We start from the raw sequence: 27,791 nt of genomic DNA, 5'->3' as shown, positions 1-27,791 counted from the left end.
GCTCCTCTGCCCGAGAAGGGGCAACTGGGCACAAGGCCAGGAGCAGGCTCACCTTGCTCTCAGCCACAGGGTCCCTGGCCTCAATCACAAAGTGGCAGGGAGAAGCGAATGATGGGCCCTGACGTTGGTTGGCAGTGTTGGGGGCAGATCCTGGTGCCCCGTGACATGCGTGTGAGGGTGCTCCACAGAGGTGCAGCCACCTGCCCAGGTCACCAGGATACCTGCCTGCTGCTGGTGCTGCCCAGCCCCACTCACCACACGGGTGGCAAAACCACTGTGTGACCTGAGGGCTCACTCTGGAGGCTCCTTGTTGGACTTTGATGGGGACAGGGGACCCTACAGTGTTTGTCAAAGATTATTACTGCATCAGTTATCAGTAACTGAGGTCTGAACTGCAATAGCCACTGTGCCAGCTTGCAATGGAGGGCACATCCTGTAAAACTCACTGAAAGGTTCTGAACCATTGTGTGCGTCACACCTCAGTAGGACTTGGGCTAAGTTTTGGAGAGAGCAGTGGTACCTGTCCCAAAGATGCCCACCCCTGCTTCAGGGATGCTCTCAGCCCATCTGTCCCAGATCTCCCTATGGCTTTGGAAAGCCCCAGGACATCAGGTCTTACCTCCGTGTTACCAGAGAGCAGAACTTGCCTTTTGGAGGAACAAAGCCTCTTGGTGAGACATCTTGTAAGTTGGCAGTTTGCCCAGAGAGGAAACTTGAGTAGTGATGGGAGGGCCTAGATGTCCATGTGAGAGGGGTGAGTTACCACTCCAGACACTCAGCCACCTGCTCAGACCCAGATCCTGCCTCAGCTGCCAACAGGTGGCCCCTCACCTGCCCAGTGAGCTCTGTACCAGCGTGACTGCCCAGGAGCACGGGCTGCTGTGTGCCACTGACAGCAGGCAGCTTCTCCAGGGTGCCATACAGGCCTGCAGCTGCTCAGCACCTTCACACCCCGGGCCAAGTGCTTCACAAGAAGCTTTGAGCACCCCAGGCTGCTCACCACCCAGCTCCATCTCCACCTGTGGTTCCGCTCTTTTCCCTTAATTTCCACATACTACTTTTGGTTTGGTTTTGTAAGTTTAGGGAAGACCCAGGAGGATAGAAATCTGCATCTGGAAAGTCCAAAATTGGTTTCTCTTGGTGATGCCGGTCTTTTTCTTAGGCAGGAAGGAGTCCTGATCCCCTCAGTCCTCCCGTGCTGTGCACCCATCGGGCACAAAGCCACTTGTAGGATTCAGCTGTGGGGTGGCAGGAGAGTGGGGTGCACAGGCTCAGGAGCAGCTGCCCCAAGACCTGCAGACTGGGAAGTGCCTCCTCAGGACCTGGAGACCTCATTTTGTGCTGTGGAGCTCTGAGTGACAGGTGCTCACAGCTTGGGGTTGAGACCCTGGACCTTCCCATTCTAAACCACTGTGACTCTGAGTCCCTCCAGTGCATTTTTCAGGAGCCCCCATATAGACTACTCATGTTCATCAAAGTCTCACCAACACTTACTGAAGTTCTGGGATTTCTCATGTTGTTTCCTTGAGTCTCCCTGCCACTCCTGTTAAGGTTGCGGAAACAGGGTGCATGAGGTGGGCTTTCCCCAAGTCACAAGACCTTGGAGGCAGTAGAGCTAAGCCAAGGCCCTCAGACACCATGCCAGCCCAGTGTGCTCCTCTCACCACCCCTGGACCCCAAGAACTCAGCCCACCCCGGCCCCCACTCCACTATGTCTCCAGAGCCTTCCCACGTACCACCAGCCCCCTCCCCAGCATGCCCGTCTTCCACAGTGCCCAGGGGTTCTGTCGATTCCAGAGGAAATGCAGCTCCTGCCTCTGCAACCTAGTTGTCATGCCTCGAGCTGGGGCCTCGCTGACCTTTGGTTCCCCTGGGCTTCCTCCATCTCTGCTCCATCAATATGAGTGTAGCTCTGGGCTCAAAGTACTGTTCAATAAGTATGTGTGAAATTGAGTTGAGCAGAGCTTACCTGAACTGAATCAGATTGACTTGCAGCCTTTCACCAGCAGAGGCAGACGGCACTCTCCAGCCATGGCATGACTGTGACCCCATCCCCTGCCTTGTAGGTCCGATGTGCAGCCGTCTTTGCCCTTGGCACATTTGTGGGCAACTCTGCTGAGAGAACAGACCACTCGACTACTATCGACCACAACGTGGCCATGATGTTGGCCCAGCTGATCAACGATGGGAGCCCCATGGTCCGGAAGGTATGTGGGCCCTGGCTTGGCAGCAGGGCACCCCATGACTGGGCCCAGGAGGCTGAGCCAGCCCAGCCCATGGCATGAAGAACTCAACCCCACCTCCACTGTGTGTGTTACTGAGCGCAGACACCAAAACATGTGCCCCTGCTCCATTTGAGGGTGCTGAGCAGGCCACGCCTGCAGCTTGCACAGCAGGCTCCTTCCTGCCTGGACACATGTGGCAGGTTTGTGCAGGGTCCCCCTGCCCCGTCAGCACTGCACAAGATAGTTGTACAGACTGGAAAACGCTTGCTGACCTGTGCAGATGTAGGATCATCATGGATTGTTCCCAGGTTCACACCCTCATACAGAGCAAGCTCTGTAGAACCCCAACCCCCTGCGTGAGCCCAGCCAGGAAGGGGCACCGAGAAAAGTGCTTCATTTACTGGTGGCATCATGGTGGACTGAAGGCTGCATGTCCATCAGATGGATAGGGAAGCAAAACTGTCCACAGGTGACCACAGATTTGTATTTGGTCACCCAGAATCACTGGGCATGCTCTCAGCATCTCTGAGCCCTCTACTCGGCTCCCAGGGGAGACAGCCTGTTGAAGATGACATGCACCAAGTTGTCTTTCTGAAGAGCAGGCAGCACGACTGACTAGGAGGGACAAGATGAGAACACATCCTCTTCAGCTAGACTCAAGCCGGGGGCGCTGGGCATCCACATCTCCCTCTGAAGTTGGCCCATCCCTCACGTGCCAGCTTTTCTAATGAGAGCACAGAAGTGCACCTTGCCCTGAGTCTGACCCGTCGTCTCCAGGGCCCCACAGTCAGCTGTGTTCTGGACTGGGCTTCCTTCAGCTTGTGCCGAGTCTTCCTTGTCCAGTGTGAGTGGCCTTAACAATGAAATGTTAACAATTATTAGACTTCCTTTTAAAATAAGGAAAGCTTTTTCTTTCCTGAAGCAGTTTAAAAGTAGATAGGATGTTAATTACGATGTCCCTGAGCTCCCAGCACCAGAGACGGGTCCCTGAAGTCCTTAGGGACATGGAGAGCTGCCATGTATCCCGAGGGCCTGACGTGCCTTGGGCTCCACCCCGATTCTGCTCCCCAGCTGCCCCTCGGAGGGCTTGTGACCACCCCACACTAGAATGCTCAGGGAGGCCCCCTCATCACGTGCCTGCAGGGCTTCGTGCCGCCCCCATCCTGGAGACACGTGCTGCCGGGCCGAGAGTGTGACGGCGTTAGAGAGCCTCGTGCCCCAGGGTGCAGCATCTCTGGAAGGCTGGGCAGGCCCTCTCCACTCGTCCATCTGCTTCTGAGCTTTGCACCCATGCCATGCTCCTCCTGGGCTCCTGAATCCACAGGTGGACTATAGCTCTACCTTCTAGCAGCACAGGGTCTTGTCTGAGAGACAGATAAACTGATAATTAAACAAGGCACTTGTGAGTAACTGCTTTCCCAGAGGGAGGCCCAGAGTTCTCTGGAGCATGTCAGAGCTGCCTGCCTTGTCTTGTGGCAGGAACTGGGGTCAGCAAGGGCTTCTAGAAAGGGGCAGCTCTTCCCTGGGTGGTGGGTGAGTGACGGGTAGCTCGGGAAGTGTGGGGGCAGGGAGCCCTCGCAGGTGGGAGGAGTGAAGGCGAAGGCCTGCAGCAGGGCCACCATGTGCTCCAGGGCGCCAGTGTTCTGTGTGGCTGGACCACTAGGCCAGCAGGAAGCGTGAGGGAGTGAAACTGAGAGGGGCACCTGCTGACCCCAGGCCCTGTATCAAGATGGTGCCTTCTGCTACGTCTTGGTTCTCACACATCTGGTCTAACTGGGTCCGCTCTTTAAGTATTTCTTGGGATGTAGCTGCCCTCAGGGGACCTGCATTCCAGCAGAAGGCCCATTAGCCAAGGCCCTGGCCAAGGCTATGCCTGGTGAATAGGGGCTGCACCAGGTTGGAGAAGGAAAGTGGGGAGTCTCAGGGAGCAGGCAGCAACGAGCACTGCAGGGCCCCGCCTTCTTCCTTCCTGCAGGATCCCATGCCATCAAGGACTTGTGCCAGGCTCCTGGTACCCGGGGCCCTGAAGGGCTACGGGTGCAAGCCACCAGTGCAGGAGGCCAGTGCTCAGCTGTGGGCACTGACCCGTGAGAGCTAATCACCCCTTCTCTCAGCCTGTTCTCTGTTGTGGGTCCCTCTATGACCCAGCTTGGGCCCAGAGTGTGGCTCTAGTCTAGTCTGTGCACAAGACCTGAGCAGATCCCTCTGGGAGCAGCCACTGGCTCACAGCCCATGAGAGCGAGACTCAGGGATGTGGCGGCAGATGGTTCGTGAGGTCACATGTGTTCCGGATGAGATCTTGTTCACCTTACTTTAGTAACTGAAGGTCCCCTTTCCTGTACGGGTGACAATGCTAACACATAGGTTTCTGTCTTTCCACTTCTTTGTCGATCCTGACACAATTTAAAAGCCAGCAAGGTCATAGGAGCCTCCCACGTTGTTCTGAACTTCAGCTTGTCCATGAGGTACAGAATCTGCAAGCTGCCCCTGCTCTGGAGAAGGGCCAAGCTAGGGTGCCATTTGTGACCCCCCCAGGGAGGTCAGGCCCAGGAACTTTTCTTGTAGCCCACCTGCTGTCTTTGGCCTTAGGAGCCGTTCGGATACTTGGCTTGCTTACATACCTGGTGTTCGTGTTTTGTGAGCACAGACCTGCAGGGATTCAGTTCTCTCCATGGAGTGGCTGCTAGCCATTCACCTCCTCAACTCCCTTTCACTTAGACTGAAATTGATGGAGCGTCTCAAGGCTTTCTCTGCATGCCCAGAGCTGGCACCACTGGGAAGCATGGGGAGGACAGGCCACTGGACCTGGCATGCCAGAGTACTTCTGCAGGAGTCCCTTCCATGAGGTGTCCACACTTAAGAGAGAAGGCGTTCTTCCCTAGATGCTGCTCAGGCCCCCATGACAGAACCAGTTCCACCCTGCATGACTTCAGAGCTCAAATCCAACTTTAGCCAGTGCCTGGTGCCATGGAGCAGGGCAGCCCTGGGGGCGTGAAGACAGCAGGCTGAGCATGACAGGAGCAGGATGGTGCTGGCCCCTGGGGTGGCTTTTACATCTCCTGAGCAACATGGCTGGCCTGCCGCAGCGGCCACAGAAACTCAGCTCTTGTTGGCACAGAGTAGTGTTTCCCTGGATCCTGATGGCAGTCCAGCATGTGTGTGGCTGATGGGCAAAGACCGGGATCCAGGTCCTGCTTTGCCTTGGTGACCCAGCAGCAACTCCTCAGGAAGTCACCCTGAGAAGAGAAACCAAGCAGGAGAAGGCCGAGTGTCCGGAAGGAGCCCAGCATCAGAAGTCTCCTGGCAGAGACTGAGCAGAGTCCTGAGCAAGGCATGATCCTGAGTCAGGGACACAGAGAGACCTGACCAGCAGTAGGGACAGCAAGGGTGGAGGCTAGAGCGGAAGACAAGGATTCAGGGGCTGGGAAGGTGGCTGTCCCCAGGTGTCGCCGAGGCCTGAGGACTTGGAGGAAGGTGGGACTCTGCAGGAGCCGAGGGATCCTGCTAGCTGGGGCCCCAGGAGCAGTGTGGAAGTGGCGTCCCTGTGCTCAGAGAGCTTGCAGGGGACCCTGGAATGAGAGGAGGAAGGCAAGGGCGTGGGTGTGAGCAGCAGAGGAGTTGCTGCTTCCTGGCACCAGCACGCTGCAGGTGGTTAATCCAGAGCGTGGGGTTGTGTGCAGTGTGCAGGCCGGTGCCCAGCCAGGCCACACAGCACAGACAGACAGTGCCTTTGGCATTGGTCCAGGGCCACAGAAGCTGGCGGGTGTGAACCCCGTGACTGCCACGGCACCACCCACATCTGTGCCCTGGTGGGCAGCACAGGGAGTGCACTGATGCAGGCTGGCCCTGGTGCCATTCTCCTGGTAAAAGCTGAGCATAAAGGCAGCTCCACACTCCAGGCTGGGCACCTTTGCCCCTCCTCCCTGTCCTGCCATCAGTGAAGCCTGGCCCTTCAGAACCTCTGTCACGTGCCAGGCACAGTCCTCCAGAGTGAGGCCTGCCCTCCAGCGAGATGTGCTCCTGGCTTTCCCCTGAGCAGTGGCCCGCAAGATATCGGCAGAGCCAGCGCTGGCTTTCTCCATATTTGCTAGGGTGAGGGCCACAGGTGCTGGTACAAGAGAGGGTCCACCCACAGCACATGTTCCCTGGCACACGTGAGGTGGGGTGGGCTCTGCAGGTCACCTGGGGAGTCTGACAAGGAGTCAGGTAATTAGTGCAAGTGGCCAGTGACCCGGCAGAGCCTGACCTGGCGCAGAGCAGTGGAGAAGAGATTCCCATGGTACACCCGCAGCCCGGTTTGTTCGGCTCTCTGAGCACTTGTGTTGTCCTAAGTGGTAGGGATTGTGTCACCTCCTTGGACTGAGGCATTTGGCCCAAGAATCACTTTCACTCCAGGGTGTTCATCGTGCCCTCTTGGGGCTGTGGCTGGCGTAGCTACGAGTGTTCTAGAGGGCTCAGCAGCATGACCTGCTTCGGTCTGGCTCACCAGACCCTGGGATCGAATGGGGCAGCCCTTTCCGCCCAGGGTGGCAAGACTGGTAACCATCCCCACTCTGAAACCATGTGACGCACATCACAGCCCCAGGAAGTCCAGGTTGCACCTTACCCCTAGCTGTCCACAGGCCACATCTGGGAGGCCCTTCCTGCCTCCCCCGCCGTCTGCGTGCTCGCAGCTTGCCCGTGCTGGCGTCTGATGCCAGTTATGGTCCTGCTCTGCACTCTGTTCTGCTGCCCCTTGCAGGTCTACGATCCAGTGGATCTCCAGCCGTGGTGCGCCTAACTGTGCCTTCTCCCTCTCCACAGGAGCTGGTGGTGGCTCTGAGCCATCTTGTGGTGCAGTATGAGAGCAATTTCTGCACTGTGGCCCTGCAGTTTATGGAAGAGGAAAAGAACTACCCCTTGCCGTCTCCCGCAGCCACAGGTACAGACAGCAGTTCCTGGGAGCTGGTGACCCTGGCCTTTGCCACAAGGTTGAGCCAGATCTGAGCTGGGGTTTCTGATACTGGCTTCGGATGGCCCCTGGTGTTTCCATTGTCTTGGGCGTTTAGCAGAATACAAAGGACAGGAAAAGGGCCACTCTGACCATCTTACTCTTTTCCTTCCTTTATTACCCTGTTTGGAAACCAATTCATGGAAATCTTGAAGGACAGCAACCCTTTGGCCACAGGGGCTCACAGAAAGAGCATTAGCATCTTCCTGCGGTGACTGATTAGCCAAGTTGCCTGGTCATGCTTCAGTGAGTCATGCAGAAGCCCCTTGCTGGAGCACCAGTCATTGTTCGTGTTGGAGTTCCGTCCTTCCTCCAGGGCACAGCAAAGGGGCCTCTGACCCCCAGCAAACCCTTCTTCCCGGTCCACTGGTAGGGGCATGAGGAACAAGCTGCCGGACTAAAGCAGCCAGCAACGTGGAGGGAAGCAGCTATCAGCAGACCAGTGTGGGGGCTTGGCCCTGCTGGCGCTCCCAGGCAGGGTCCATGGGCATCATTGGGCACCTTGCATGGACTTAGAAGCCGCAGGTGCCAGACTGCGCACTCTTTACTCGTAACTGACTCAGCCTGTGAACTATGCCTGTCCAACCGAGTCCCATGCTCATGTAGGACCTTACTGAGCAGAAAGGCCCTTCCTCTGCATTCCTCTGCCCAGGTGGCAGCTGCTGTCTTCTTGTTGCACCTGCAGACTCAGGGTGCACTGCCTCCTATCATGGACTCTTGTCACTGACTTTCTTTCTTCTTCTTCCCTAGAGGGCGGGAGTTTGACCCCAGTTCGAGACAGTCCGTGTACCCCCAGGCTTCGCTCTGTTAGCTCCTATGGAAATATCCGAGCTGTCACCACGGCCAGGAGCCTGAACAAGTCTTTGCAGAATCTGAGCCTGACGGAAGAATGTAAGACACTGCAACTTGGGTGTGGGTTGGAAAGGTTCAGGGTGTTACTTATGGAACTTTTATGTAAGCAAGCACCACTGCCCCTGGCCCTCCTCTGCCATGAACACATGCCCTGACTTCCTGTCTGCTGTGTGGCTAGCCAGCTTTTCTCTGGTCCAGACTCTTTCTTCGAGCCGTGGGTGGTCGGGCGCTCAGAGTAGCTGGAGGGTACCCACAGTCCTTCAGGAAGCAGCACACATGGCTTGGGTGCCTCGGACTCCTGTCCCTGGTCCCCTGGCAGCCAGCCCAGCTCTGAGGAGACCTCGAGGGTGTGTGCATGCACAAGTGTGTGGGTGTGTGTGTGTGTGCGTGCACAAGCGCGTGTGCCTGCGTGCGTGTTAAGCCTTGTTTTGTAGAAGAAAACCCACCTCAGTCAGACTGTTAATCATCAGAGCAGCGGGCAGGCCCTGGCACCACCCTGACCTGCCCCATGTGTCCCGGCCAGCGGGCAGCTCGGTGGCATTCTCCCCTGGGAACCTCAGCACCAGCAGCAGCGCCAGCAGCACGCTGGGCAGCCCTGAGAACGAGGAGTACATCCTGTCCTTCGAGACCATCGACAAGATGCGCCGTGTGAGCTCCTACTCTGCCCTCAACTCCCTCATAGGTGAGCCGCCCTGCCTGCCTCCCTCGAGCCCACGGGCCTGGCCCAGTCCCCATGCTGTCCTTGGTCCAGATCAGGCAGGTGGGGCCAAGACTGTCACAGTTGATAGGACCCTGAGGAGGTGAGAACGTCCTGGCCGAGACACAGGGCAGCTGGAATCGTTTTGTTTTGGTGATGGTGTTTTATGGCCAGGCCAGGGACAGGGGAGCTAGTAAGCCCTGAGGACAGCCCTGAGTGTCCTCCCATGTGCTGACTCCACAGCCTGCCCTGTGGCTCCCAGCCGAGGTGTCCTCACACCCTGGGAGATGGGCTGGTTGTCACAAGCGGGGCAGCTGGGTGCTGGCATCACAGGAACAGAGCCAGGTGCACTGCCAATGAGCGCAGCCCCCAGGCCGCCACCTGCTGTAGGCCAGTGCCTGCTGCAGGGGCAGAGGCGCTGCTCCCGGGGGCCTAGGGCCACCCGCAGACCTCCACCACATCCCGCAGTCGGACTCTTCGCTGCCAGGACCTGGGGTCAGGGACAGATTTCCCCTTCTGCCACGAATGGTCGTGTGCTCCAGGGCTCTGCCCACGGCTTGCTAGTGTGAACAGGAAAGAGGAGCTTGCCGTGTCTTCTCCTGTGACTGTTCATCTTGAGGTTGCTGGCGACCAGCGTGGCCTGACCAGGCAGCCTCCTCCTCTCTGTTCCTGACCTCCAGAGTGGTTTCATGCTTTGTGAAAATGTCTTTAATGTTGAGAAACACGTTGGACATACCCAAGTGACAGGGACCAGCCATGAAACCTCTGTGTGCTGTGTCCTCACTCGGGGAATCACAGAGCAGGTCGGAGCCCCTGCCCACCTGCTGCTCTGAGCCCCTGGCAGACTTAGCAGCCTTGGAGGCCACTGGCTCCGTGCGGAAGCCACCCTGTGGCATGGGGCCTTTCACCTCAGTGTCCTCTTGGCCACCCACACACTCCACGCCCGCCACCAGGGTCTCCACTGGGCTGTTGCAGGACATTGCGGGGTGTGGTTTTCCTGTAGGCAAACAGGACTTGGCCCGGCTGCCGCCTGCACTCCCTGCTCCCCACTGTACCTGGCTCCGTGGGCTGCAGGCCCTCCCACCCATGCCCATTCCTCAGGATCCTGACCAAACAGCCTCTCCACAGATACCTTCCCAGCCCACTTCCGATCGTTAGCGTGTCTGGTTCCCTGTCCCTCAGCCACCACCAGACGTGCCCTCTGCCTGCGCTGGTTGGTCTGCTCTGCCTCCCAGCCCTCTCACGCCATGCTGGCCTGTGGCAGGTGTCCAGCCGAGGGAGGCATGCATACACACCAGTGCCTTCTGCAGGCCCCCAGCAGAAGGCTGTGTCATGGGTGGGTGGCTCCATGTGCTCAGGTTGCGCCAGTCCCCGTTGCCACAAGTGCCGTTGCATGTGGTCCTGGGGCCGCCTGCCTGAGGCAGGAGCAGGTGGAGGGGTGGGGTCCCATTGTGGTGTGCCTCGCTAGTGACACTCGCCTCCTCTTGTCAGGCTGTGGGAGCCCATCGCACCCTGGTGCTGCCTAGCAGCTGGCACACCATCGAAAGTCCATCCCCTGGCCTTGTGTCTTTGGCACTGCGCGGCCAATACTTCAGCCTGTCTTCCTCGGGACGTGCACCTTGGGGTCTCGAGCTCTCCTCCATGTCTTGATGGCACAGATTTGAAGTTTTCCTTTTCCACGGTACATCTTAAGCAGCTCTTGGATCAGTCTCTGTGGGACTCAGCCCGACTGCTTCCCATGGGTGGCACCTGTTGTCCCCTGTCCCTCTCCACCTCTTCCTTCCTCCACTGACACCCCGCATCACCTGTCCCTAGCCTCCCGCCTGACTGCATAGGGACCCCTCAGCCAATGGGAGCCCCAGTGCCTCTCTGCGGTCAAGACCCCAGCCTTTTGTGCGTGGTGCTATGGCCAGTGGCAGCCAGTCCTCACTCACCAGCGCGGCCCGCTCCTGCTGCCCTCCCTCGCCCCAGCTCCCTTGTCGTTCCTGTGGCTTGCATTCGCTTTCCTCTATTCTCTTCATGGGTGTTATAATAACATTTGTTGATTTTTTTAGTGTTTTCAAATTCTAACTTTTGCTTTGTTGATTTTCTTCTTGATTCTGTCTTTACTTTGTGTTCCGCTAATTTATCTTTATTCCTTCCTTGTGTGTGTGTGTGCATGCGCACACACTTCAGGGGATTGAACCCAGGGGCTTTACCACTGGGCCACATCCCCAACCCTTTTTATTTTTAGACAAGGTCTCCCTAAGTTGCTTAGGGCCTCACAAAGTTCATGAGGCTGCCTTGAACTTGCAATCCTCCTACCTCAGCCTCCAGTGTCACTAAGATTACAAGTGTGCACCACCTGTATGCCAAGCTTATTTCTTCCTCTTTCCTTAGGTTTATTCTCTTGTTCTTTTTCATTTCTGAAGTGAAAATAAAAACAGCTCATTAACTCTGAGCCTTCCTTCTTTCCTAACGAAGAGTGTCAGCCTGCGAGCCCCCGCAGGGCCTCTGCTCTGCTGCCTCCCTCTGACAGACAGGATTCTCACTCTTCCTCTGAGTTACTCTCCTGTTCCTTTAGGACTCTGAGTCAAACTCCCCGCCCAGCACGTTAGCGTGAGCTCTCTGATTCCTCAGGGTGGGAGCTGGGGATCCGCTCGGTCCTGCCTGTAAGGTGAGTCTGTCTGGTTGTTCTGTAGGGCGCTGAACAGCTGCTCCCCAGAGGACCAGTAGCCTCTGGGTCTGACCGCCAGGCCCTCCAGTGTGAGACCTGGAGGAGCTCTGCTTACCACACCAGTGCGCGTGGCCACTTGGCATAGAAGCGCCAGCTCGGGCTCACCTCATCAGATAGCAGCACGGGCCTGGGCCGGTGGCTCTTTGTTGACGTGTCCTGGTGCCTGAGTCACACGGTGGAGGTGTACACACGGGAGCTGTGGCTCGCCCCTAGGATGGACCTAGTGCACACACAGGTGCTGCTGGGTCACCCCATGAGACGATTCTCTGTCACCTAAAAGGTGTGCCTTTGAACTGAAATGCACTTTTTAAGAGAAGTGAGGTGCGGTGGTTAGAGTCCCAGGGCGTTCAGCTGGTGACGCAGGCCAAGGCCCCGAATGTTCCCTAGCTCCAGGGTCTAGAGGCGGTTTCTGGGCACACAGGAAAGCCCTGCCTGGGACTCGGCTCTGGCCCTGCTGAGCTAGCTGACACCACGCTTGTCCTGTACACTGCTCCCAGTGGGGCTGGGTCAGGAATCTTCTCCTCCGAGGGCCACAGCCTGAGAGCAGCACAGGCATCAGGGTCTTGGGTCCCCGCCAGTCCTCCTCCACCCGTCCTTCCGCAGGGCGTTGGGATCCGCCATGGTAACACCCTCCTTTTCACTCTTACTCCTGAACTTTTTTTGTTGTAGAAATTGAGTTTTATCTGTTTATTATTTGGATCTCAGAAAACTGGAGGGGGTTCAAAGTCAGGGTGGAAAGGGAGGAAAGCAGCCCTGCTCCTCCACGTGGGCCTCCCGTACTCAGCTGGGGCGGTCAGGACACCCGATGCTGTCTCTGCTCGGGATTCCTAACCACAGAACCCACTGCTGGCACACCTGCCTATTTCAAGCCGACGTGTTGTGTCTCAGTCAAGGAGCAGCGATCTCTAGCCCTTCTCTGAGTGTCGTCAGAGGTTCTCAAAGCCACACCACCCAGGCACACCGTGCTCCCACTGTCCCTCAAAGCCAGTGGGACAGCCGCTGCATGGAGCCCAGGCCTCACACACCTCATTTTGGAGCCTTCTCTGATCTCTCCCCCACTCTTGTTTCTGAGTTAGCCACGGCCTGATGACCACAAAGCCCCCATCAGTCCTTCCGGCTTCTGGGCCCCTTCACACCCCAGGCCAGGCCTGCACCTTGGATCTGGTTCTGTGGCCCCACCCCTGCCAGAGGGTCCATGGAGACTCCTTCCTCTCCAGGTGACGTTGCAGCCTGGGGGTCCAGCCTGGGGCGATATTCTGCCGTCCCTCAGCAGCCCCCAGGCCTCACCACCCTCCTGGGTGCTAGACCCAGCTGCGCCAAGACGCCACATCTCCATTGTTATCCCAAGTTCCTGTAAAGCCACTTCTTGCTGACCTGTGCCATGAGCACCCCGCCCATCCCTCCCTTGCATCCCCCGTCCTATCTCCCCAAGTTCCTGACACCCTTCTGTGGGAGTGGAATAGCTCAGAGTGGACAGAGACTGGAGAGGGCCCAGTTGTGCTGCACCCCCCAACCCCATGTGGCAGTGGCTCCTGTGCACAGGGTCCCTGCACCACGTTCCTCTCCACACCCAGGCCAGATGCCAGCCCCAGGAGGATGTGCCGCTGGCTGCATTCCGTCTCTACCTGTCACTGACATTCGGGACTTGATGGAGAGGAGCATGGTGGCCTGCTGCTATGCTGCCCAGCCATAGGAGTCTGTCCTAAAGGCACTGCCTGGGATGGAGCTCAGAGGCCAGGGCCAGGTCATCCCTGCCGAGCAGTGGCATTTTGTAGTGTGTTGGAAATGCGTCGCCATAGTAACAAATCCAAGGTGGAGCTGATGCTGGTGGAGGGGAGGGTGCAGAGGGAAGATGGCAGCAGCCTGGGAGCCAGCCTGGCCACCACCCTCCAGCCCTGGTCCTCAAGACCCTGTTGTCACCCCTTCACAAGGAAAGAGTTCCCAGGAGTCACAGTTGGAGTCAAACCCAAGCCCAAGCCTGGGAGCCGGCTTAAAGCTGAGGCCCTCTGCTCGGCTGAATCCCCAAGCCAGAGTGATTCCTGGGGAAAGAGCCCAGACCCCGCCCTGCAGCCCCAGCTCTCTTCTGCAGTTCCTGCCCTATGGCTGGACATGGCCACCCTCAGGTCACCTCCGTCCCTTCCCTTCTTCCCCTCAGCTGGGAGGGTCCTTTGAATCCTGCATGCAGCTCCAGGTCCCACTGTGAGGCCTGCTCTGGCCAGGGTGGAGGCAGGCTCTCTCCTCTACTGACAGGGCCCATGCCCGGCTACAAGGAAAAGAGCAGTGGAGCCCGGCAGCCCAGGGATCCCAGCCTTCTGGCTGGAAAAGGGTGATGAGACCATGGTCAGCACTGGCCCCTGTGCTTAAGGTAATCTGCTCTTAAAGCCAAAGCCCCCGACTAAAATGCTCCTGCTGCTGCTAAGAGCGTCACGCAGGCACACTGCTGGTAAGGTGGTGTGGGCAGCGGCCGGGGCCACGGCTGGCACAGGGAGAAGGGAGAGCAGGACAGCAGCTGGCTTGGCGCTCCTGAGTCTGCTCCTGGTCATGGCCCAGCCTCTGAAGAGTCAGGCATCCCCAGGGAGCCACTACAGAGCACCAGGGACTAAACAGGGTCCCAAGAAAGGGACAATATAGAACCCCCAGGCTTGGGAACTTGTTTCTAAAGGGAGGTGGAAGGCTCTTGGCCACCCACATCCACAGATGCGACATTGGACCTGGGTCCTTGAGACCCAAGTGAGACCCTGTCCCTGCTGCTCTGCCAGGGGGACTCTAAGGTTCAGACTTGGCCACAGAGCTCTGAGTAGATTTCCCTATATCATGTGCTATTCAGAAAGTGGTGGCCATTGCTCTGAAAAATAAGTCCTAGGATCATTTGTCACAGTTACTTCTAGTCTCCACGTGGAATTAAGTTCTCTGCACCTGGCAAGCGGCTGGTGTCTCGGGGCTGGACTTAGGCCTCTGCCTTGGGTTCACGGGGTGGCCCCTGTCCCTGTGTGCAGGTGGCCATGCTCTGTTTTGGAGACCAGATTTTTAAATGGAGCAATCCATAGAACAGGGAGCCTAAGAATCCCGGCCAAGTGGAGAAACGAAGGTGAATAATTGGACCAATTCCCTGTCACAGTTTTGTTTTTACTTGTAAATAATTATACTATCCATTATAGTCAGAGAAACTAGCAAAAATTAGATTTTTTTTTTTTACTCTGTATTGAGTCATGCACAGTGTTACATCAAAGTCAAAATCTGCCAGAAAGTCAAGATAGTAATAAAAACAAATTGCTGAAAAATAAATGATAATAATGGCTAATAGCCATCACCCTCCCTCTCTGCTCCCTGTAGTGCCGGGCCCTCCTGGGAGGGCCCTGCTGGCCACCTCCCCCTGGGGACCTGCACCTGGCACAAGGCCTGGGGCCCCACACTCCTGCCCGCGGCACCTGTCAGTGGAGCCAGCTGGCCTCTGCCGCGGATGACAGCCATGTCCTCCCACCAGCTCCCTCACCCCCCCACCCCCCGTTCCGTGGTGAAGGTCTGTCGTCTGAATCGAGCCGGATTCACTGTCAGCACCACGTCTCTTCACAGCTCAGTGTCACACGGCAACTGAGCTTCACGGGAAACTGCTTCCGATGCGTCACTCGGCCTGTGAGGCCAAAGATAATAGAGGGGAGGGAGTTGGATGGGCCGTGGCAAGGGGGCATCTTGCGAGCATTCCTGTCACTCGGTGGAGGGGCCTGCTCCTCTCCGGGCCCGACACCCTCTTGACTGCAGCGCGAGCAGAGTACACAGCCTCTCCTTCCCACTGCGTGCGTCATAAATCAGGGGCCTGTCTTGAGAATTGCTCGGGAGCACCTTCCTCCTCCCTGCCTTCCTCCTCTTGAAAAGACAGGAGAAAACTCAGCCACTGTCTGGGCCCCCGGTCCCCAGAGCATGGTCCTTACAGGCCATCTGCTGCAACAGAGGCATGGATTCCATTTGAGAAATGTTCTCACAGAGATTCTGGAGGACTGATTTTACCAGTTTCCTTAGACATTGGCCATACATCTAGATAGCTGCAGAGTTCAGGTTGAAGGCTTCTGTTCCAAGTTAAAGCCGGGTAGAAGACCAGGGGTGGAGACCTGCAGGGTCTCCTCAAGAGGCCCTCTCATCTCCCACAAGTCCAGGTTTCCTGTGGCCAAGACTTCCTGGGTCCTCCCGGGCACGCGGCTGCGCAAGCAGGGCCAGCCAGCATACACAGGCTCGGAGCTGCGGAGTGTGCATGTGCAAGTGAGCACACATTGCAGTCACGGCCACAGCAGCATCACCCGAGAGCGGCCTTCCTTGGGTCTCGGCCTCCCAGTGCCTCTGGGGCAAGCCTCCAGGGCAGGACGGAGCTGATCCCCACTCTGAATGGTGAGGAAGGAGGGGCTTTGGTGAGCCCTCCTGGGGTGATGTCCTCCTAGTCACCTCTGCAGGCCGAGGGTAGTGGAGGCGAAGTGGTACCCACCCTGCGTCCATAAAGGAGGGCGCAGGCCGGTGAGCAGCTGACAGCAGCCGGAGGAGCCCCAGCAGGGCTGGCTGTCACCACTGCCTCCGTCCTGCTTGGGACTTCAGCATGTCTCACGGAGCCCGTCCACTGACCGTGTGCTCACCAAGCTCCTCTCTGACAGCCGGCCTGGCGTTCAGCTCCTTGGTGAACCCAGGGGCTAACCAGAGCTGAGCGGGGAAGGGTCACAGGATCATGGCTTATTTGAAATTCTCTTCAAATCCGTTTTTGTTGTTGAAAAAAAAAAAAAACAAAAACGCGTGCATTTCAGCAAATTGTCCAGCTTCCCCCAAAATACAAAGAAAGCAGTTATGTGTGGCTTTCTCCCTGCCCCCGAAGCCCCTGGAAGCAGGTGGTCTCTGGCTCCCCCGCAGGAAGTCAGCACACCCACCTGCCCAAGCAGGAGCCCAGCACTGCGGGGCCTGCCCTGCCTCCCCGGCCAGCCATGCCACAGCCTCCTTCCTCAGACCACACCCTTCCAGGCTCCCTCCTTCCCGCCTCTGCCTCCACGTGCCCTGGTGTGGCCCCTACTCCGCAGCCCCTGCCCCCAGCAAGCCTCCGCCCTGGAGCTGACCTCACCTGGGAGCCCTGAGCAGTGTGTCTTTCTCTTCCTCAGGTCACAGACTACCATTGTTGCATGCTGACATGCCTGGACCCCGGTGACTCCTGTGTCACCTGTCTGCACCTGGGTGTGTGGCACAAGACCTTGTGCTATGGCCTTTGCTGGCCATTAGGTGGGAGGCTTTGGAGCAGAGACCACGTCACATACCTCTAGTGTTCTCCCAGGAGCTCAGTGCAGGGCCTTCCGTGGGGTGACAGCTGGAGCCCGTGTACACTACACCAGAGGCCAGGGCACCTCCCAGAGTCTGGAACTTGCGAGCAGATGCTTCCCAGGACCAGGCGGTCCTTTGCGGTCTGCAGGGTCATCCCAGAGGCAAACCTGCCCTGTCCAACCCCAGCTTTCCTTCTGGAAAGACCGAGGCTGGGAAGCTGAGAGCAGCGTGACGGCCTATGAGTGCTGGGACTCCTGACGCCCTGGCCATTGCCAGAGGGAGAGCTGGGGAGCTCCCTAACCCCAGCTCTTGGCACCATGGCTAGGCTCCCAGAAAACAGCGCCTCAGGCGCCAGCAGCGTGTGCGTGGCAGCTGTTTCCACTGAAACGTCTCCTCTTTCTTTCCTAGGAGTTTCCTTTAACAGTGTTTACACTCAGATTTGGAGAGTCCTACTGCACCTGGCCGCAGATCCCTACCCAGAGGTATCTGACTTAGCCATGAAAGTGCTCAACAGCATCGCCTACAAGGTATGTGGCCTGGGACGTTCACTGCACCCTCAAGTTCATTTTCAGCCATGAGTGTTCCAGCAGGACTCTCCAGGCTCCTCGAGACTACGCCTTGGCTTAAACACAACACGAGCAGAACAGTTCCAAGAGAAGGCCTGTCTGCACGTGGCTCAGCTGTGAGGCCACCCTGCACTCCACACCTTCACTTCGTGTGCTCTGGTGACGTCCCTGCCTCCATTCCTCTACCACTGTTGGCGACCGCTCCTCTCCTGACTAAGGGACCCTTTTGAGAGACTCGGCTTTTGGTGTTGTTGGTTTTTCTGTTGTTTTCCATCCTCAGGTTAATTGCCGGCAGCTTTGTCACTTTTACCTCTTCTCCTCTTGCTTGGAATTTCATTTGCTCTTCTCATTCTCATTTTAAGGAGAAGCTTAGGTCATTGGTTTTTAGCTCTCTCTTTGGGGAGTACGAACAATCCCCAGCTCTTCTTGTGAGTCCTAGGAATTTGGCCTGATGCCTTCTAGTTCGTTGTTGTTGTTTCTTAATATTTTATTAGCTGTCAATGGACCTTTATTTTTATTTATTTACTTATGTTTATGTGGTTGCAAATCAAACCCAGGGCCTCACACATGCTAGGCAAGCGCTCCACCACTGAGCCCCACCCCTAGCCCGTTGTCGTTTTTCTTTCTTTATTTCTTCTTTTTTTCCCCCCGTGCTATGGATGGAACCAGGGCCTCATGGCACATTGACCAGTCACTCTAGCACTGGGCCACACCCTCAGCCCTTTTTAATTTTATTTTGGGACAGGCACTCAGTTGCTGAGGCTGGCCTTGAACTTGTGATCCTGCCTCAGGCTGCCAAGTAGCTGGGACCATGGGCTTGTGCCATTGCACCCAGTCTCCTAGCTCTTCTTTGCCTCACCTGTGAGCAGAAGAGTATCAAAGGTTTAAGGGCCCTCCCTTGCAAACCCTGGAAACTCCCACCTGACTCTCCACCCAGCAGATCCTAGCCCGTGGGCCTCGCTGGAGCTCGACCCTGTGTTTTCTCTCCCCAGAGTGCTGGGCTCACCTGGGTTCCCCTTCTCTGCACTGCAGCTGGGCATGTGCTGGGACCGCAGACCCCAGGTACCCAACACCCAGCATCTAAGAACAGTTGAGCACGCATGTCTCTCTGGGCGTTCTAGCTGTCGGTGCTTTTGTGAATGGAATTAGAGGTCATTCACGATAGCATTCTTGATGTTTTTATGATTTTTTGATAACCTCAAGTTTACAAAAAAGTTGCAAGAAGAGTACAGAGAAAGATCACCAGGCTCACAGCTTGCTGGCACCCTCTCCAGCCCAGGAGCAGGTCACTGCCTCTGGCCCTGGCACAGCAAGGACTGTGCTTAGGTGCCACTTGCTAGGCTCAGGAGGGTTCAGACCTGTGGCTTTTAGCCTGCCTCCTTGTTTCTGTTTGCTGGTGGTGGAGCTCCTTCTTCCTGGTCCCTGGCCGTGGCTGCTCCTCAGGTGGTGGTGGGGCCCCATGCTCCCAGTGTTGAGCGCAGCAGCCTGCAGGCCTGCCCTCCTCTAAAGCTGCAGTGAGAGTGAGGCAGAGGCAAGTCCTGATCTAGGCTTGAGAGGTGTGTTCACATTTGGCACCCTGGCCTAGAAGTGTCCACTTGCTGGTCCAGCAATGCTTCACGCCCTTCCTCCCAGGAGCATCCCACTAGTGCCACTGCATAGGCACACTTTGGCCAGCTTAGGACAGTTGCATCATTCGCTCTCACACTGACCTGACCTCCCTCAGTCCCTCAGCAGCTGCATGGCCAGCTGCAGAGAGGCCTGGAAGACCGGCATGGGCACTCTGCTCATTCTGGTCGTCCTTGTCACTGCCTGTGGAAGATGGTCAGTCATGAAGTTAACATTTTAATTGCTTAGTAGGATACTATGGCGTTCAGTCCCTGGCAAGAAAGAAAACTAAAAAATGATCCAATCATCACATTTCTCAACTGAGAAAAGGATCGCTTCACGTAGAAAACTGTTTTAAAGTGTCTATTACATATCATGGTCTGAGATGAGGGAGGGAAGAAAGCAAACAGGCAGGAAGAGGGGAGGAACAGAAAGACCAGGAGCTAGAGGAGAGGCTGCAGGACCCTGTGCCACCACCCTACCCGGCCAGCTGCAGGCGTGGGCCCAGGGCAGCTGGCGCTCTGGCAGCCTGGGGCAGCGTGTTAGGGAAAGCCCGTCTTACCACTTACCGCTCTGCCAGCCTCTGACTCAGCTCCCCACCAGTAGTGCACAAGCTCAGGGTGGGTTTTGAAGCATTATTTTCACTGGGTGTGCAAGTACTCCTAAGTACTCAGGAGGCTGAGGCAGGAGGATCATTAGTTCAAGGCCGGCCTGCGTAACCTAGCAAGGTCATTTCTCAAAATTTTAAAAGTTAAATAAAAGGGGCTGCAGGTGTAGCTTAGTGGCAGAGCACTTGCCTAGCATGTGTGAGCCCCTGGGTTTCATCCACAGAAATGGAAAAAGAAGAAAGAATTATTTTCACTTAAATTATCTTTTTAAAAAGTCTTATATGGATGTTAGTGAATGTTGTAAATTTAGAATTTGTGTTCAAGAAGAGCAGAGACTGGCTGACTCCCTCCGTGGCATAGCCTCGCACTCACAGATGTCCCCACGGCCTCTTCATTGCTCCTGGAGGCACAGCACGGCCTCCCTTGCACTTCGCGGCAGCACAGCTGTGGCCCAGGCATCACTTCGTCCCAGCCTGTGTGACTTCTTGAGTGTCTCGGTTGTGGGGACTTGGGACTCGGCCTGCCTGCTTCTCAGCGGCTTCATGTGCTTCTCAGCGGCTTCATGTATCTGCCCTGACCACAGCCCCCTGGATCAGGTAGCACTGGAACCCTGGAGCTGGGCATTGACTTTGAGCTCTAAGCCCACTGCTGTCGACCCTGCCTCTGGGAGTTGGGTGCTGCCCAGGAACCTCCTCCCTGAGCTGTGGGAGAGTCGCAGCGCCACTGCCGGCCCTGGCCTTGTGGATGTGCTCAGGCTGCAGCTCTGAGCCAGGGCCCAAGCCCCCACGTCAAGGTAACTCAGCCTTCAGGGTGTCACCTTGCAGGTGAGCAAGCTACAGCCCCTGAGAAAGTAATCTATGTGCCTCTGAGACCGTGCTCTCACTGAGGCCTGGAGCCCCCAGCAAAGTGACATTTGGCCTCTATGCCTGCTTGGCTGGTCTAGAGTGGCACACACCCAGTGTGCACATGGCCGCCAACCCAAAGGCATGCCACAGCCAGAGCAAGAGCCCAGGTGGCCTCCCCAAAGAACCCACGGCAGCACAGTGCATCCTGTGTCTGTGAACGCTGTACCTGCGAGTGCCTCAGAGCAGACACTGCTGCTGGAGACTGGAGCATGAGTATTAAGGGAATGTTTTCTTGTTCTCATTTTAATTTCAAGAAGCACCTTGCCTTCTGCTACAGGAATTGAAGAGATTATATTTCGTTTTTACAGAGAAACAAGCCCATTTTAGATGAACTCTGAGGCCAAGTTTTGCTCATCAGAAAGCGCCTTATTACTGTGGAATGCCCTGGAATGCTTCATTCAGATGCAGGTGCTTCATTCAGAGCCAGCCTGTGTGAAGAGCCCCTAGCTCCACAGCCTCAGCCTGGCGTCAAACCTTCATTCCATGGCCTGGGGTTTGCATTTTGCTTTAGTGTTTATTACAGGAAACCTAAAGCCATGCTGAAGTAGAAAGAGGAGAACAAAGACCCCAGGGGACATGTTGCGGCCCTAGCACCCCTGGCCTCTCAGCCCTCCTACCACCAGTGCTTCCCAGCAGAAGAGCACACAAGCCACGGGCTCCGACCAGCACACCCTCACTTCTCATTCTGATACTTAGGAGAAAATCTAAGAGCTGCGTCAATTCCAGAAATAGTGCCACAGCCTCTGGGTCCTGCGAGAGCTGTGTCTGTGTGGAATGTGGGCAGACCAAGTGCGTCAGGAACCAGGGGCTCACTTCCCTAACCAAGGCACAATGTCCACCAGAAGACCACAGGCCTGAGCCACCAGTGAATGAAGATTGAGAAACTCGGGAAAGGTATTGGGAGGCCCCACTGAGCCTGCCTGGTCACAGCGCCGACAAGTTTCTTTTAAACAGTATTGCGTGGAATTTCCATGCAGAAGCCTCCCTGGAGAGACCTTCTAGACCAAGATGCTGGGGCCATGCCTGGGACCAGCTCCATGGCTGTCAGGTGGCAGCCAGGGGACCGTTCTCACTGAGACTCTGCCATGTCAGTGAGTCCCACACAGGGACTTGGGAGCAGCAGAGGAAGGGCCTTGGAGCCCTGGGAACTGCACAGCCCAGCCTGGGGTCAGCACAAGTATGGCCAGGACTGTGTTGGCCCTGAGCCCCTGACCAGCTCCTTCCCATCTCCCAGTGCTCGTTTCTCATCTGCAAGACCAGACGCCTGTCGGGCCTGCCTCAGGCAGTGCAAGTTAAAAGCAGTCACCTGTGCCACCCTTGTCCCTGTGTTGTCCCTCTGGGGACGTATGGTTAGCATGAGCATTAGTGCCATCGCAGCCCCAGGAGCACCCTGCCTCTCCTCCTGCTGGGTCCAGGAGGGAGGGAGCCCCAGGGCGGAACTCCTTGGCCTCAGCCACACTGGGTCCTCGGTGACAGGGGTCCCTTCCTGCAGTGTTCAGGATCTAGGGCACTGAGCTCTGAGTGTAGCAAACAGGCAGTTAATGTCATACCTGGGACTCACATTTCCAAGAGAAAAGTCACATGTTTAGGAAACACAGTCTGCAGAAGAGCTGAGTGCACGGTCTCCCGGGTCCCGCCGCAGTCCCCACCTCTCACTCAGTCTGGGGCTTCTGCGCCCTGCAGTGGATCCCCGCTGAGAGTCCCTCACATTTCTGGAACTTTTCTGGATTCCCGCACCCCTCGCGACACAGGGCAGCAGCGTTCCCGCTAGAATCTGAGCCTGACTGTCCAGAGGCACCGAGAGATTCCCTGTGCTGCCACTGAGACTTCTCCCTGGCATCTTTCTCTGCAGTGGGTCCGCCTTCTGTGGCCTTGTGACGTTCTGGTTGGAGAACCACTAGAGTGATGAGACTGGCAGCCGGAGGTAGAAGCGGGTTCACTGCACCTGGGTCAGGGCAGTGTGGCCAAAGGGACGTATCTCCATCCTTGCAGAGTATCTGCCTGAAACTGGACTTTTAACAAAGTCATGTTGACTCTGTGAAAAGCCAGCTGACACCATGCCCTCGCCCCTCACCTCTGCCTTGCTCTGCAGGGCTTAAACCCACTGCCACAAGGGAGGGTAGCTCAGGTTTTCCCAGAGGTGCATCTGTGCGCCAGGTGGCAGTGGCCAAGCAGAGCCATCAGGAAGGGCTCACGCAGGGCACTGGGTCTCACACGCCATGCTGTCTTCTACCAGTAGCTGAGAGTGTTCAGTGAAGTTTGCCCAGCAGGGTGCTCACCATATGACAGGACCGTGCAGAAAGGACTGTCCCCGGAAACCTCCCGCAGTCCCCTGCTCCAGGCACCTTCTTCCTCGAAGCAGCCACCTCCCTGGTGACTCTTCATTCACACTCACCACATGGGCCTGCACCCAGCCACGTTGCCAGTGCTCAGGGAACACGGACAAGTTGGATTGAGAGCAGAAGAAAGCTCCCACCGAGCCTGTAGTCTGCCTCCCATCCCCGTTTGGTCCACCTCTCGGAATCTCTGAAAATGATTCAAAATGGGAGCCTCGTAGCAGCAGCCAGGTGTGAGCAGCCCAGGTGTGCAGGCTGCACTCAGCAGAGCTAAGAGCCACAGGCTCCCACTCAGAATCCCCAGGAGCTTCTGGGGGCCGAGGCTGAGGGGCGCCGAGGCTGTGAGGCGTGGGCTCCTGAGTGATGGCCACGGCCCGGTTCCCATGCTCTGGGCACAAGAAGCAATGGGGGTTTGTCTCCCCATCACCTTCCACTGTTTCTCCAGAAATTTTCAGAAGATGCGTATTATGCTTGTAATTGAAGTTTAAATTTCTTTTCTCATTTTAACTTCAGGAATCATGGCTGTCAGGTTTTGTAGGGCATGAGTGCCACAGAATTGACTGAATAATTTAAATACAAAAGCAAAAAAACAAGTTCACAAAGAACAGGTCACTCTTCAAATTAAAACATGAGGAACATCGTTTAAAGACCAGGCATGGCTCCTTTCTCCTGCTCTTTCTATCCTGCAGTCAGGGATTTGCTGGGAAATGTAGACACTGTTTAAATAAAGAGCATCGTGGTGGTTTTCTTTGACTTGTGTCTGGTGACTGAACAGTAGGGACAGCGTTCCCGAAGGCAAAATGGGAAATGCAGAAACCCGAAGCCAGGACGGGCCTGTCCTCTGACATGGGGGACACCCCCGCCCTGAGTGGGCAGCAAGGTGGCCTTGCCTGAGTGCATGGAGCCTTTGCTACCCATTTCCCCCGTGGACAGCCGGTTCCACATCTGCACAAAGTCCACTGAGAGTCGGGCAGAACCTCCACCCCGGAGGCCAGGTCCCAGCTGGTGCACATCTTTCTGGGGTGAAACTTAAGCCCAGCAGATGTTTTTGGAAGGACGTTTGCAGAACTACAACCATCTCTTCAACCGTAGTGCTACGTTTCAGAAGCTGTTTGGGACAACCCTGAACATGGGAATGACAGGCTGTAGTGACACTCTCCCCTTGAATGCAGGTGACCACAGGGACATCACTCAGGACTCCAGTGGTGCTGAGCTGCTGTGGTCTTAAGGTGGTTGTACTGTGGCAGCCCAAATTGCAAGCCAGGACAGGACAGCCTGTTTGCCCCTGGAGCAAGAGGACTCCCGCAGGGCCCTTCACCCTCCCCATGCCTTCTCAGCCTTCTGGACCCTTGAGCACAGGGGCACAGGTGGTGGCACAGCAGCTGTGCTTGTGGAACTGATGCTTTACCACCCCAGAGACCACCTGGTCAGCACCCACTGATACAGTGCTTCCCGACCCTCACTGCCCTGCCTGGCCCTGACATCCCCCACGTCTCCTGCATAGGGGCGGTGGACTCTAGGCAGCAGGTGGAGGTGGCTGTGGGCCGTCTTGAAGGTGCCCTGTGGTCTGCCTCCAGAGGCTCATGCAGACCACTGCCCAGCCCTGGGCCTCCTGGCTCCATGTCTAGATGAGTAACAGCTTCGCTGGTCCTCAGGGTTGCCCTTTGTGGGGTGTACGGGGGCCTTCCACTGGGACCTCGGATATCCTCAGCCAGAAGGCCTTTTCCACCATTTTGAAGCAACACAGAAGCAGCCACCAACCTTGTGTGTCTGCCTGGCAGGCTCAGAGGAGTCTGTTGCCCTTTGACCTTGCACGTCATATGTCCTTTCTCTCCTAGGCCACCGTGAACGCCCGGCCCCAGCGCATCCTTGACACCTCCTCTCTGACCCAGTCGGCACCAGCCAGCCCCACTAATAAGGGCATGCACATCCACCAGGTGGGGTAAGTGGCCTGGGGCAGCTGGACCAGCACCCTGCACCTGCGGTTGCCATGCCCGCCTCTGCCTGCCCCCTCGTTGCCCAGCTCTCCTGCTCCCAGCTCCTGTCTTCCTCACCCGGGCCCCTCCTGGAAGAGGCCCTTGCCTGGAGAGCCCCTCGTTTGCACGCAGTGGGACTTGCGAGCGGGACCGGGCCCGGCTCCCTGGCTGTGGGATCTCACAGGGATCTCAGCCCCCCGTGTGGGTGCCAGCAGAGCGACTCTCACGGCCACACCATGGCAGTGTCCACCTCCCCAGGCCGCAGCTGATCCTGCTGCCTCGGCTGCTTCAGACACGCTCTGTATTCAGTTACCCTGTCACTCTGTGTGCGTGTCCAGTGAGCAACTGTTTTAGCACCTGCCTAGGGACAGTGTTGGCAAGTCACCGTGTTAGCAGCATGTGTGGTGGACACTCAGTAAAGCTCCCTGTCTGCTCTTCTCCCAACACAGAGGCTCCCCGCCAGCGTCCAGCACCAGCAGCTGCAGCCTGACCAATGATGTGGCCAAGCAGCCAGTCAGTCGCGACCTGCCTTCTGGCCGCCCGGGCCCCACGGGCCCCACAGGCACGCAGTACACCCCTCACTCCCACCAGTTCCCCCGAACGCGGAAGATGTTTGACAAGGGTCCAGATCAGGTGAGAAGGCTCACGTGTCTCTGCACCTCGTGACCTCCAGCACCAAGGGTCCTGACCAGGTGGAGGACTTGGCCTCTCTGGTGTGTGGCAGAGGCCTTGGATTTGGGCCCTGACGGCCCTCGCTGCGCACCCCTCTGCCCTCAGCCTGGTCCCCAGCTTATTCCTGCAGCTGATGTGCGTTTTCCCTGCCTGAGGAGACAGTGTTCTGGCTCCTCCTGAGGGGGCAGCTGCTCTAGCGTTTATGCGGGATGGTTGGGTTTTTTCCTGTAAACATTCAGTCACTGCACAAACAGGCTCATCGCTCCCTCTTTGACTCAGTTGAAAGGAGATTCCGAGAGAGGCTGTGCTTTCCCTTCGCGCTCTGAGAGCCACGTGAAATGTGCCTGACCCAAGGCCACCTGTCCTGTCCAGGCCGTGTGCCACTTTCTCATCAAAGACAGGACCAAAGAAGGGTGTTCAGGATGTGCTGCGGGCATATGGCTGCCTCGAGCGTCCACAGTGCTGAACTTCCCTCAGCAGTGGGCCTGCTCCTGGTTGTCCAGTGGACAAAACAGAGTTCCTGCCTTGCAGGTTGACTCTGGACCAAGGCTTACCCTGTGGTGATCAGCAGTTCTCCATGTCAGTGCTCAGCCTCTTGGCTGGACCGTGATGCAGGCCAGGGACAGGAGTGCAGTGGCATGATGTCCCCACCTGACCCAGCCTGTGCCTCCCCAGAGCCAGAGCTGCTGCTCCCATTGAAGTGTGCACCTCTCACTGCCCCCACCCAGGTTCCTCTCTGCCAGGAGCGGGTGTGGGTGGCCTGCAGCCCTACCCAGCACCAGGATGCCAGGGGACTGCTGCAGCCCATGCCTCAGGGAGAGGCGAACACCGTCCCTGGCAGCTGGGCCACCCTGTGCCCTGGCAGAAGGTGGCCAGAGCACAGCCTGTCATCAGGGCATGGGTGGTCAGCAGCCCCAGCCCACCGACACCCAGCTGAACACAGCCAGAAAGCAGCCCTGACCAGCGCCCAAGGGGCTGATGGACCATGTACAGCCCACGTGACCCCTCAAAGCCAGCTGTGGGATCTGGCTCGAGTGAGGGACCATGGCCCTACTGGCCAAACCAGGGACAGCAGAGCAGGTGCTGTCCTGCCTCTTATCCAGGCCCCCATTTCCTGTCCAGATGGTCAGGGATGCCTGGTCACCAGGGCACCCAAGTGAAATGCACGCAGAATGGCCGTCCTTAGAAAGCAGACCTTGGCTCTCCAGGACCTCTGTCCCCAGCCGGGAGCTCCTCAGGCCTGTGAAGAAGTGTAGGGGGACAGCAAGACTGCTGCCATTCCTCTGCCCACTAACCCTCCTTTTCCTAACACCCCCAAGACGGCGGATGACGCGGACGATGCTGCTGGACACAAGAGCTTCATCTGTGCCGCCATGCAGACGGGCTTCTGCGACTGGAGCGCCCGCTACTTTGCACAGCCTGTCATGAAGGTGCGTCCCGAGCAAGGCGGTCATGGAGCTGACCCGTACACTTCTCAGTGTCCCTGGCACTGGCCTGGGTCCCACCCCTCTGTGCCTCCACTTACCACGCAGGCTCCCCTCCGGCAGCCAAAGCCCCATCCTGCCCCCACCCCTGGCCCTGCTGGGAGCTGTGATCCCTCTGCTGCCCCAGGCTCACTGCTGGCCTCTGTGACTCCTTGGTGCCACATCGATGGCCTCTGGAGGGTGGCACCAATTGCTGTCACAGTGGACACCTAAGCAGTGAGACAGAATTGCCACAGAGGCAGGCAGTGCTTCCCTGTCCCCACAGGGAGGAGCAGCCTGCCCCTCCACAGTCCAGAGCCACTGGTGTCCCTCGGCACTCCTCGGCAAGGCCACACGATTCCTCACGGGCCGGGCTTGGTGACTTCCCACTCTGGGAACGCTAAGACTGTGCTAGCTGGGCCAATCCCAGCACATTCGGGCTTGTTCCACAAGACCGACTCTTGGGTCTGATTCTGCCCCAGCCACATGTGAGGGGTGCGCTGTGCCCCGCAGCTCCCTGGCGTGGACGCAAGCCCCTCCCCCAGGCAGGCAGGTCTGCTCTGTCAGCACAGCCTCCAGGGTAAGGGTTCCCGGGAACAGAGGACTCCTCCCCTCCCTCCTGTCAGCATCTGAGAAGGAAAGGCGCAGCTTGTTCTCTGTCCAGCGAACGCCTGCCTGGCTTCTGCAGCCAGCTCTGGCTCTGTGACGGCTCCACACTGCTTCCCTCTCGCCCTCGAGGACTGACTCTTGCCTAAAACATAGTCTCACCATCAGCACCTGGGGCGGCAGCACAGTCCCGATGCCTGGAGCCCTTGCAGGGAGGAACAGGGCACACCATTGCATCTCTAACCTGAGTGTAAAGTGGCCCAGTTGTTCTAGAAAGAAGTTCCACAG

General features: G+C 57.2%; 1 protein-coding gene across 3 annotated transcripts in view; it reads left to right on the top strand.

Moving 5' to 3' along the window:
• The window catches only part of RPTOR (regulatory associated protein of MTOR complex 1), a 346,921-nt gene that overhangs the window by 294,634 nt on the left and 24,496 nt on the right, over window positions 1-27,791 (top strand). For all 3 annotated transcript variants that reach the window (XM_079133423.1, XM_079133424.1, XM_079133425.1), the window contains 8 exons: window positions 2,067-2,207; window positions 7,029-7,146; window positions 7,966-8,106; window positions 8,591-8,749; window positions 17,175-17,293; window positions 24,625-24,728; window positions 25,212-25,395; window positions 26,754-26,864. In XM_079133423.1, coding sequence (XP_078989549.1) covers window positions 2,067-2,207; window positions 7,029-7,146; window positions 7,966-8,106; window positions 8,591-8,749; window positions 17,175-17,293; window positions 24,625-24,728; window positions 25,212-25,395; window positions 26,754-26,864 — 1,077 coding nt within the window. The remainder of the gene's footprint in view (window positions 1-2,066; window positions 2,208-7,028; window positions 7,147-7,965; window positions 8,107-8,590; window positions 8,750-17,174; window positions 17,294-24,624; window positions 24,729-25,211; window positions 25,396-26,753; window positions 26,865-27,791) is intronic.

This window comes from Sciurus vulgaris (assembly GCF_902686455.1).
Source record: "Sciurus vulgaris genome assembly, chromosome: 3".
Taxonomy (NCBI): Eukaryota; Metazoa; Chordata; class Mammalia; order Rodentia; family Sciuridae; genus Sciurus; species Sciurus vulgaris.
Note: the sequence above shows the minus strand (reverse complement) of the source record. Positions and strands in the feature narration are given on the sequence as shown.